This window comes from Acinonyx jubatus, chromosome B4 (assembly GCF_027475565.1).
Source record: "Acinonyx jubatus isolate Ajub_Pintada_27869175 chromosome B4, VMU_Ajub_asm_v1.0, whole genome shotgun sequence".
NCBI lineage: Eukaryota > Metazoa > Chordata > Mammalia > Carnivora > Felidae > Acinonyx > Acinonyx jubatus.
In genome coordinates, this window is record NC_069387.1 from 120,224,704 (window position 1) to 120,236,556 (window position 11,853).

The following is an 11,853-nucleotide window of genomic DNA, read 5'->3' on the forward strand; positions in this document are numbered from 1 at the left end:
ATTTGAGTAATTAAATAACAATTTAATTCTAGTGTATTAATTAGTTTTAACTTAAATAAAACTAGATTTTGTTTTGAAAAGTATGAAATGTGAAATGTAAAGTTTATATTTTTAAGACCTGAGTTTATTTAAAAAGTTATATCTATGTACAAATCTAGGAGGAATAGGACACAGTTTGATTCAACTAAATGTATTTAAGAAATCACTTGTAGTATTTAAGGGTTAAGTGTCTTGCATTCAAACAAAGCAAATATTTGTTTGTATGGGTAAAAAGTGATATGGGGAAAATGAAAATTAATGTGATAGTAATATGGCTGTATTTGCTAATCATGTAATTTATGGTGTTATGTGATTGCAAATCAAATTTTTGAATATTCTTTAGTGAATTTTAAACTTTATTGTAAAATTTTCATAGGTAATAATACTAAATATTATGTAATCTCTTTCCTCTTTTCATCTTGCATAACAGAAGGTGTAAATTCATCTGTTAGAAGACCAACAGTTGGAACGAGTTCTGGAAATGTTCATCTGGACAGAAGTAAAAGTGAAAAAGTTGCAAGGAAATCAAGTAGTCAGACAGGAAATAAAAGCTCAAAGAGGAAACAGGTGGATTTAGATGATGAAAATAATCTTTGTGATAGTGGAAATGAACCATCTCAACATAAAAATTTTAAAATACCTAAGACATCAAACAATTTCCAGAACAAATTGTGTGGCAAAATAGCTAGAGTAGCAAAAAGCAACAACTGTACAGGCAAGGACAAATTGATTACTGGCCAGACAAAGTTAACTCAATATTTTAGACTATGAATTTGTTTTTTATTTGCTTTAGATTTCTGTATATATTAAACCATTCACCAAAGGCATCTACTTAATTTTTAAGAGATCAAGGTATAGGGGCGCGTGGGTGGCACAGTCGGTTAAGTGTCCGACTTCAGCTCAGGTCATGATCTCGTGGTCCATGGGTTCGAGCCCCACAACGGGCTCTGTGCTGACAGCTCAGAGCCTGGAGCCTACTTTGGATTCTGTGTCTCCCTTTCTTTCTATCCTCCACCACCCATGCTCTGTCTCTGTCTCTCTCTCTCAAAAATAAGTAAACATTAAAAAAAATTAAGAAAGAGATCAAGGTATAAGTTATGATTCTTTATTATATTGGTCTGAAGTGTATATAAGGTTAGTATGTTAAGCATTTAAAAATACTCATAAATCATAATTATGCAGAATATTCACAAAGTTTAATGCACAGATAAAGCATATCATTTGTTACAGATTTATTTACTTTATTTTAAAACAGACATTTTAAATAATACAAGTCATAGTAACATTAAGGGCTTTTTCCTGGACAGACAATTAAATGATTTTGTTTTCTTCAGGAAAGATGTGGTCCAGCAGGTTTCAGACTTGCCAACAAGGTCGATAGACTCTTCCCAGCATGCACCTGAGCACTGAAGGAATAAAAAAGTTTAAATTGTCTAAAGGACTATTATTATCACACAAAATTTATTAGAAGTAAGAGAATGGATCTTATACAGCTAATTCTGAGTAAGTCAGTATTACAATAACTCTTAAATTCTTTTTAATCCCACATCTGTGGCAGGGGGCATTTAATGTCAAGTGTAATTGAACCATGGTCTTACTTGATTTTGTTAAGATTGGATCCAGATCCACTTAAAGTCAGAATTCTCTTTTATAGTATTAAGATGTAAGAATTGAATTTTAAAAAGACTACTCACTGTCAAAATCTCTCCTTCCTATAGGAAATTTAGCTGAGTTTTCTTCATCCCCAATTTCTCTCTTTTCTTGTGTTGATTCAGTATTCTGAACTCCATTCTCAGCTGGAAAAGCTACAGATCCTTTTAGTGCCAGATAAGGTTTTATAGCCAGATTCAGTGGCAGACCATGATTTAAGAAATTATGTTTGGAGCCTGTGTTCTGTAAAGAAAAGGTTGATTTGTGTTTTAGCTGTCTTATTGGGAATAGAACTATAATATAGTTGTATAGTATTCTCACTGGTCATTTCAAAGATGGCTCTGTACTGTTTTGACTCTTTAAAAATACATTAGATACAGGTTTTTGGGAAAAACCTTTTGGATAAGAGGTGTTGTCCAGAATGAAAAAACCACCTGCTATGGTACGAAATTTCGTCAGTTGTCCTAAAGCATAATGTGACTGCTTGCATATATTTTTATAAAATTTTACTTTCAAAAGCATTGTAAACATCATTCAGATTTCCACTGAAAAAAGGATAAGTCCCATTGCCACTTACCTTTGAATTTTTGTTTTCCTCATCGTTCATGAAACTGCTCTCATCATTTTTATATTGTTCCAGAGAAGGAACGACGACTGATTTTTGAGGAGTATCATCCTTCTGAAAAGCTTTCCCCAGCCTGAATGTATTAAATACCATGTCATCTTCTAAATTTCTTATGGACTTGGATGCTGAAAGTAAAATGCCTTGAGAAAACAGAGAAAAAGTTAGTATTAATATGTAGGAAGAGAGACTCATTTTTGCCATTCTTAGTTTGATGTTTGCATAGAGTCAAATAAAAGTATGTAAAGTGAAGGAAAATTTCTCAAGTCAACCTGCTTTGAAAGTGATTCCTACCTTTATATATTTTCCAGTTTGAATAGAAAACACTTCAAAGACGTAGACTTTCATCATTCTAGAAATGACTCATCAGATAGAGGCTAACCTCTTGTATAGCTGCTAATACCTACATTGTTTTGGTTTTAGTGGCATATTGTTTATTTTGAGTGTGTATTTTCTCAGAATCTGATTAAGATCCTTGGTAGAATGCTTTCTGTTGAATAGATTACAGTCTCTTGAAAGTGGATTGTTATTAAGGAAGACCATGGGACACCAGGCTCTCCATACTCTTACTGTTTTCTTCTCTATATTTTCTGATTAGGCATGGTATTAAAGCTAAAGTTATTTTATTTAAGGATGATAAAGGTTTTATTTACTTTTAATCCTGATTAAATTGAAGTAGTCTTCCAAAAGGATTTTCTTTCATAAATGCTCAGTTTAGTTTTTGGTAATTAAAGTATATATGCCTGTCAGTGTGAACAAAAAGTCATTCATGCCTTATCAAAAATTGGCTTGTCATTGTGTTTTATCTCTGCATTTACAAGAGGATATTAATTATGAATTTAACAATGAATAAGAAGTCCATGAAAAGAGTATTTATGTGTTCTATAAATATTAATTTTGGGTGAATATGTTGTATAATGGTTAATTAAACATTTTGCAATTAAGTTCTCATTTTGACCCCTCCAAGTAGGAGAATACATTCTTGTATTTGTCTTTTGGTACATATGTGCAAAAATTTTCTAGGGTATATTCCTAGGTGTGGAATTAGTCATGGAATACACGTGTTCAGCTTTACTAATGCCAAAATGTTTACAGAATAGTGGTAGCCAATTACCTGCCCACCAGCAGGGGTTTGACAATTCCCATTGCTCTATGTCCTAACCAATACTTGGGTATCTTATTGTCCTTTTAATTTGTATTTCTCTAATTAACAAAGAAGTTGAATGTCTTTTCATATATTTATGAGCCATTTGTCATTCCTCTTATGTAAAATGCCCCTTAAAAAAAATCTTTGTCCATGTTTCTTTGGGTTGTCTTTTTCATAGTGATTTATGGGAGTTCTTTATATCCTAGATGTTATTGTTAGTTACATGTGTTTTATATATTTTTTCTCATTTTGTGACTTGTCTTCTCAACCCCTTTATGGTTCTTTTGGTGCACCAAACTGCTAAATTTTATTGTTTAAAAATTTTTCCCTCATAATATGATTAGTACTTTCAACATGTTTTTATTTAGAAATCTTTCCCAACCCTGAGATCATTATCATATTTCTATACATTCTAAAGCTGAAATGTTTTGACATTGACATTTAGGTTCTTAATTCATCTGAAATTTTGTGTATGATTTAGAATAGAGATAAATTTTACTTTTTCCAAATGTTTTTACATATTTCTTGAATAATTTGTCCTGTGTCTACTAATCTGCACTGCTGTCTCTGCAGTATAGCAACTTTCTGTATACATGTGTGTCTCTTTCTGAACTCTTCTTTCACTGCCAAATCAACAATCTTAATTATTATAATTCTAAAATAATTTTTGATATCTGGTAGGTCAAGTTTCCTAGCTGCCTGCTCACCCACCAGTTTTTCTTCTACAGCAGTTCCTTGGCTATTGTCCATTTCTTTTTCATATAAATCTTAACATCATCTTTTCAAGTTCTGTGAGAAACTTTGGTGGGATTTTGAAGGGAATAGTATTAGTTCTGTGGATTAATTTTAGAGGGTAATTGACACTTTTAGGATAATTCATTTTCTTATCCATGGACATGGTACTTTTCCATATTTATTTAGATCTTCTTTAATCTTTTAATAACATTTACTATTTTCTTCATAAAGTTCTTACATGTTTTTGTCGAAAGGATTATAATTCTTTATGATTATACTTAAACTATTTTAGTTATTATAAATGGTATTTTTAAGAAATTTACCTTTTCTAATGTTATTGTTGGTTATAGACATGCATTTGGCTTTTGTGTAGTGCTCTTATAAACAAAAAACTTTCTAGATTCTTTTTAATTCAAATAGTTTATAAATGTATTAATTCTTTGGGGTTCTCCATGAAGACAATTGATATAAAAAATAAAATAATGGCATTTTATTACCTCCTTCCAAGCCCTTCTGTATTTGTATGTGTGTGTGTGTGTCTTTCTTCTGTGTGTCTGTCTGTGTAAGCATGCACACTAATACTGACCAAAACCTCCAGTAAATGTTGGGAATAGAGATAACAGACATCTTTGCAGTATGACTGATTTTAGAGAGAATGCTTTTAATGTTTTGCTGATGATCATATCATTTTTCTCCTTCGATCTTTAGTAAATGAAATGAACAGATTTTTCTCATGTTAAATCAACCATGTGTACATGAAACAAACCTTTTAAAAATATAATTGGAGTCAATATGGTAGTATTTGATTTAGTACATTTTACGTTTATTATCATGAGTGAGATTGATATGTACTTTCTCTTTCTTATGTTGCCTTTGTCTGGCTTTAAGGTTATGCTAGCTTCATAAAATGAACTGGGGAATATGTTTATTGCATTTCTTTTCTCTCCTGTAAAAACTATTTGAGTATGGTGTTTTCTTGCTGGGATTTTTTTTTTTATAACGATGAATTCACTTTGTTCAGTGACTGTAGGAGTATTCAGCTTCTCTGTTTCTTGTTAAGTTTGTTTCAGGAATGTGTATTATTATAGAATTTGTCCATTTCACTAAAGTTTTCAAATTTGCTAGTATAAAGTTATTAATAATATTTTCTTCTAAGTATTTTAATTCTTGCTTCATCTATAGTTATATTTTATTCTAATTATGTTTACTTGTAGTCTTACAGTCTCTGCCTGTCTCTCTTTCATCCCTCTGTTTTGATCAGGCTTCCTAGAAGTTTATCAGTTTTGTTAGCCTTTTCAAAAACAAACTTTTGGTTTGTTGCTCTTTATTATATTTTTCTATTTTATTAATTTCTGCTGTTTATTATTTTGGGGGGGGATATTTTTTAATTTTTATAAGTTCTTACATTAGAAGAATAAATCATTAATATTTAGACTTTAAGAAAATAAGCTATATGTTTCCTTTTATGTATCATTTTTGCTAATTCCTACAATTTTGATAAGTGAATATTCAGTGCTTAATTCTAAGTTTTTATTATTTTCATTATTTCTTCTTTGACCCCTAAGTTACTTAGGTACTTTTAACATTCCAAATATATGGGAATTGAAATTTGGGGGCAGGGGCTACCAATTTTCAACAAAGTTGTGTCAGAAGTCTTGGTCTATAAATTATAGAGTATTTGAAATCTAGATTCAACAATATGTAATGATTTTTAACTGTTTTTGACATACAAATACAAATTTCATATAGTTCAACATAGAGAAACTTGCCTTATGGCCTATAATATCTTCACTTTACATAAAAGTTCTGTCTATTCTTGAAAAGACTATGCATACATTATTGTTGAGATCAGGGTTCTATAAGTCTCCATAAGATGACACATGATAATATGTTGTTTAAATCTTAGATGTTTTATTCATTTTTTGTCCACATGAACTATCTATTATAGAAAGAGATATTCACAAATCACTACAATGGACTTATCTAATTCTTTTTGTAGTTTGCAATTTTTGCTTTATTTATTTTGAGCTTATGTTATTAGGACACTCAAATTAGAAATTGTTTCATCTTGCTTATAAGCCAAATCATGTATCATGACCCTCTGCAGCATTAATAATGTGTCTATTACTGTTATTTTTCCTGTATCTTTATGTTTTAGATATACCTATTGTAAATACCATGTAGCTAAGTTTGGAATTTTTAGTCTGACAATTCTGTCTTTTACTTAGAGACTTTAGTCTATTTATATTTATTCTGTTTACTGAATTACTGAGATTCATTACCACTGTCTTCTTTTATGATTTTTATTTGTTCTAATATGTTTTCCTCACCCCACCCTCCCTTTCTTGCCTTCTGGTTAAATTTAATCTATTTTTTGTTCTTTTAGAGGCAACCCTAGACATTTTAATATCATCTTTAGTTATTTATGTTTTAGTTAATCTGTATTTCTGCATTTCTCCCAAATAAGGTAAACACCTTCAAATCCTTAGCTCCAGTTACCATTATTCCTAATTTATATGCTATTATGTTATTTTTTTAATGTTTATTTATTTTTGAGGGAGAGACAGAGTCGCATGGAGGAGGGGCAGAGAGAGACACACAGAATCCGAAGTAGGCTTGAGGCTCTGACCTGTTAGCACAGAGAGTCTGATGTGGGGCTCGAACTCACCAACTGTGAGATCATGTCTTGGGCTTAACTATCTGAGCCACCCAGTCCCCCCATTGCTATTATTTTCTAAGATTTAAGTTCTGTCTTGATTTTTTTTAATGAAATAGAGACTATTCTGTTGTTTTATGCAGTTAACTCTTGTTTAGATTTACCTGCAAGCTTACTTTTTTTTCCTCACCATTCCTTTTTACATCTGAGATCTTTGTTTGGTAATTGTCTTCCTTCTGAAATACAAGTTTCTGAAGTATACTGAGTTAGATGCTAACTTAGTGAGGGTCTGTTAGTTATGAACTAAGTTTTGTTTTGTTTTAGTTAAATGTATTTTGCTGTTCTTAAAAAATGGTGTCCGTGTCTATACAGTCATTTATTTGACTATTATTTTCTCTTAGTACATTATTATTTCAGTTTCTGGTTTTCATTGTTACTAGTGAGCTATCAATGCTGTCGGTTTTAATCATGATGTCTTTATAGGTAATCTCTATTTTCTGTCTGTCTGCTTTTAAAATCTTCTCTTTGGCTTTGATGTTCTGCAGTTTCACATGATGTGTCTGGGTTTGGATTTCCTTTAATTTATGCTTAGATTCTTGAATCTGAGGTTGAGTGTTTCTTATGAATTCTGGAAAATTATTAGTTATTATTCCTTTGAATATTGCCTTTCCCTTTTCTGGAATTCCCAATATAATATTGGGCCTCTGTGCTTACTTTGTCCTCTATTTCTTGTAACCCTCTCTTTCCTAGTTTTTCTTTCTGCCTCTGTGCATTTTAAATAATTATTCAGAGTTATATTCCAGCTTACCAGTGCATTTTCACTTATATCTAATCTGCTGTTTAATCTGTGTTGAACTTTTAATTTCTTATATTTTTTATTTTTAAAAATTCTTTTTGGTTCCTTTTCATATCTGCCTGGTCAGTTTAAAAATGGTTTTCCATTTTTAAAAATTTGAAATCTTTTATTGCTTTAAATCTATTCTTAAACATTGATTTTATATTTGTATAAAATATATCTAGTATCTGCTATCTTTGTCTGTTTGATTCTATAGTTTCTTATTTCTGCTTATCCCTAGTTCATGGTGTCTTCTTCATGTGTTTAGTGAATTTTCATTTTTTGTATATATTCATTGAACTGTATCCAAAGGAGTTCTTGAAATTCTTGTGTTGGCTTCTGCCAGGCCCCTAGAGCACTAGCAACCCAGGGCCACTTTAAAATTTCTGCTTGAGGCTTTTCAGGCCACAGCATCAGTACAAATACCAAACTAAGTCAGTATGCCTTTGTCATTAGGAATTCTCAGGACAGTATATATTTTTTCTCCACCCGCCCCATCTCCCTCCCTTGTTTTCTTAGAGCCATTCCCAACATAGACTTGTTTCCTTCTACAGGCTGGATTTTTTTTTGGTCGTTTACTTCCTTATAGGGTTCCCAGCTTTATGTGGGATTTTCTGATCTGAGCTCTCATTTTACTTGGGTCCTAAGGTTTGTCTTCTGTCCCAGCATATGTGGGTCATTAAAACCAGGTGCTAGGCCACCAGGAATTCACAGAATCTCTCAGAGCAAATGTTGTCTGTAACCCTTGTTAAGTCCTGTGGAATTTTTTTTCTTTTCTAGCTTCGTATGGTTTCCCTTATTTTACCACCCGTCCAGCCATACTTTATAAAAGATGTTTTTGTCAAGCATTTTGTCAAGATGTTTTTTACTGAGAGGTGGTCTCTACATAAGTAGTCTGCCATATCACTGGAGTTGGATATATCACTTCATACTTTAGTATAAAATTCTCTCTGCAAGGGAATCTTTGTGCAAAATGTATATATAATGCATGCTAAATTATATCCTTTTAACTTTTGTGTTATAGGGCTATATGTCACATTCTTCAATGGTACTGTTTAATATTCTGATTTCTGTAAGTATGTTTTGTTAGAGATGGAAAGAGCTGCTAATTCTTTTGGGGACTACTTAAATTTTATTAGGGATATGTTTTCTGAGAGCATTTATAATAAAAGACTCTGAACTCCTCTGACTTTGTTCTTAGAGCTTTCTTTATCTTTTTAATGTTAGTTGTGCCTTGATTTTCCCCAGGGTTTGAACCTGCTTTGGAGGTGCTATTTAATCTACAAAAGTCCTTGTTAATGGTAATTTTTTTTTAGCTGCTATTCTAGAAGTATAATAAATATTTATAATTATGTATTTTGTGTTAAATTTTCACTGCATGAATTGATTTGGCTGATCTTCACCCAAAATTGGGACCAAATTCAAACCATTTAAACAGTTTAGAAAAGTTAGTTAATGTTTTCCTTTATTTTGTTTAAATTGTCTTACACTCTGAACAGTATGAGGTTTTCCCATAATCATTTAATTATGGAGATAGTTTCCAATTTTCTTAAATGATAACTTTTTTTTGAAACATTGGTTACTCTGACGTGCAGTGGAGCATAGTAGATTTCTTTTCCATTGATGCTGAAAATGAAGTGTCCCCAAGTGGTAGAAAGGAACTTTGAAGAAGAAAAACTCTTGCCAGATAGACTTGGGTGGTTCAGAAAACCTTGGAAAGGCAAAAGGTTTATATCAAATGTGATCTTCATTTTCTGAAGAACTACTAACACCATGTATTTGTAAGCTGCTTTATCAAATTTTTCTTTTCTCCAGTTACAGATCTTTCCCATACGATGCCAGTTAAGTGCAGTGCAAACCGAAGGGATTGGTTATTGTTTTATTGAGAACCCTGAATTTCTTAATGGCTAATTTAATGAATCTAACAGCCAAGATTGCTCAGTTATTACCAAAAGATATAAGAAAACTTAAATTCCTCCTCAAATTTATACAGTGAATAATCCATATACCTCTACCTAGATTCTACCATTAATATTTTACTATACCTGTTTTATTATCTACCCATCTTTCTATCTCTCCATTAATCATCTTATTCTTTTTTTTTTTTTAGGTTTATTTATTTATTTTTGAGAGAAAGCGAGAGAGTGAGCGAGTGAGCATGAGCAGGTGAGGGGCAGAGAGACAGAGAGAGAGAGACAGAGAGAATCCTAAGCAGGCTCCATGATGCTAGTGTGGCTTCAACTCATAAACCTTGAGATCATGACCTGAGTGGAAATCAAGAGTTAAATGCTTAACCTGACTGAGCCATCTAGGCACCCTAATCATCTTATTCTTCTAATGCATTTCAAAATACATGTATCAATATATTTTCTACTAAATACTTCAGTATGCATATCATTAAGTACAATTTAATATTTGTTTACAAATTTTTAAGTTAAAATTTTACAAAAAATGTACAATTTGTGCATTTGGTAAGTTTTGACAAATCTATATATCTATGTAACCCAAACTCCTTTCAAGGTAAGATATTGCCATCACCCTGGAAAGTTATCTCTTGCCTCTTCATCATTAACTGCCACCACTCTCCCATCTCCATGCCTTACCCCAATTCTGTGTCTGAGGCCATCTTTGTTCTGATTTTTTGCACTGTGAATCAGTTTTGCCTGTTCTGGAATCACACAGTATGTAGTCTTTTGTGTAAGTCCTCTTTCACTTAGCATGTTTGACATTCATCTATGATGAATCTATGATGTGTGAATTAATAGTTCCTTCCATTTTATTACCATTGTTTGAATAAATCACAGCTGGTTTATCCATTCTCCTTTTGATAGACTTTTGAGTTGTTTGGTTTTTAGTTTTTGCTGTTATAAATAAGGCTTCTATGAACATTTTTGTACAAGTCTATTTGTGGACATGTTTTTATTTTCTTGTGTAAATACCTAGGAATGGAATTGCTGGGTCATAGGGTATGTATATTTGATATTATAAGAAATTATCAGATTGGTTTTTTTTAAAGTAATTCTACCATATTACACTTCAACCAAGAATTTATTAGAGCTTCAATTGCTCCACATCCTCACCAACATTTGATGTTGTCAGTCTTCTTAATTCTAGTCATTTCAATAGATGAACATGATATCTCATTGTGGTTTTAATGTGCATTTCTCTGTTAATGATGCTGAGCACTTTTCATGTGCTTATTAGCTATTCACATACTTGTTTTGTGAGGTGTCTGTTTAAATCTTTTGCTCTTTTTTTGTGGGAGGGATTTTTTTTTAATTGTTGAGTTGTAACAAGTTTTTAAATATCCTAAATTCAAATCCTTTGCTTTGTGTTTGTGTGTGTGTGTGTGTGTGTGTGTGTGTGTGTGTATTTTTTCTCTCTCTTGACTATTCATTTTCTTAGTTGGGTGTTTAGATGAACAGAAGTTTCTAATTTTGATAAAATTTATCAATTCTTTCCTTTATCATTACTTTTTGTGTCCTAAGAAACCTTTGCTTACCTCAAGACACAAAGATATTCCCCTATACTTCCTCTAAAAACTTTATGGTTTTAGCTTTTACATTTAGGTCTATGGTCCACCTCAAATTAGTTTTTGTGTATGATGTGAGTATGAAGTAGGGTTTTATTTTCCTTTTTATATATGGATATACAGCTGTTTAGGTACCATTTGTTGAAAAGATTTTCTTACCCTCATTGTGATGCTTTGGTGCTGTTTTTAAAAACTAAGTGACCAAAAGTACATACCTATTTTGGGATCCTCGAATTTGTTCATCGATCCAATTGTTTATTCTTTTTGCAGTACCATATTATCTTGATTACTATAGCTTTATAGTAATATTGGAGTCAAGAGTATAAGTGGCGCAAATTGGTTCACTTTCAAAACTGCTTTGGATATTTTATTTCATGTTTATAATTATAAAATTGTAGTGTACATTCTTTTATCACTCTGGAATTAAACCAGAAGTTATTAATAGAAAAATAGTTAAGGCTATCTACAGATATTTACATATTATGCAACACACTTTTGAATAATGTATGGTTCAAGAAGGCAAATGCAATAGAAATTAGAAGATACTTTGAACTGAAGATAACAAAAATATGGCAAAAGATGGGGTTTAGTTATGCAGTGCTTATAGAAAATATATAGCTTTAAATGCATATTTTAG

At 31.6% G+C, this 11,853-nt stretch overlaps 2 protein-coding genes across 3 annotated transcripts in view; one reads left to right on the plus strand and one right to left on the minus strand.

The window, feature by feature from the left end:
* PARPBP (PARP1 binding protein) overlaps window positions 1–4,686 on the plus strand; it is a 69,353-nt gene extending 64,667 nt beyond the window's left edge. Inside the window, exon 11 of the mRNA XM_015068797.3 lies at window positions 470–4,686. Coding sequence (XP_014924283.3) covers window positions 470–810 — 341 coding nt within the window. The 3' untranslated portion in view covers window positions 811–4,686. The remainder of the gene's footprint in view (window positions 1–469) is intronic.
* PMCH (pro-melanin concentrating hormone) lies at window positions 1,269–11,630 on the minus strand. 2 transcript variants are annotated; one of them, XM_027070988.2, is made up of 4 exons: window positions 11,432–11,630; window positions 2,267–2,454; window positions 1,734–1,932; window positions 1,269–1,445 (listed from the first exon to the last, which is right to left on the minus strand). In XM_027070988.2, exons 1-4 carry the CDS (start codon window positions 11,457–11,459, stop codon window positions 1,396–1,398), a joined length of 465 nt encoding a protein of 154 aa, XP_026926789.1. In that variant the 5' UTR covers window positions 11,460–11,630; the 3' UTR covers window positions 1,269–1,395. The 2 variants fall into 2 exon arrangements, with proteins under 2 accessions (XP_026926789.1, XP_014924284.1); XM_015068798.3 differs by lacking the exon at window positions 11,432–11,630 and having other exon boundaries at window positions 2,267–2,515.
* Window positions 11,631–11,853: the final 223 nt, after the last annotated feature.

Coding starts and splice junctions, on each gene's coding strand:
- PMCH (XM_015068798.3), bottom strand. CDS start 2,515: ATGGCAAAAATGAGTCTCTCTTCCTACATATTAATACTAACTTTTTCT. Junction 1,933..2,266: donor AGGAAAACAAAAATTCAAAG/GTAAGTGGCAAT, acceptor TTTTCTTTACAG/AACACAGGCTCCAAACATAA. Junction 1,446..1,733: donor AGGAAGGAGAGATTTTGACA/GTGAGTAGTCTT, acceptor TTATTCCTTCAG/TGCTCAGGTGCATGCTGGGA.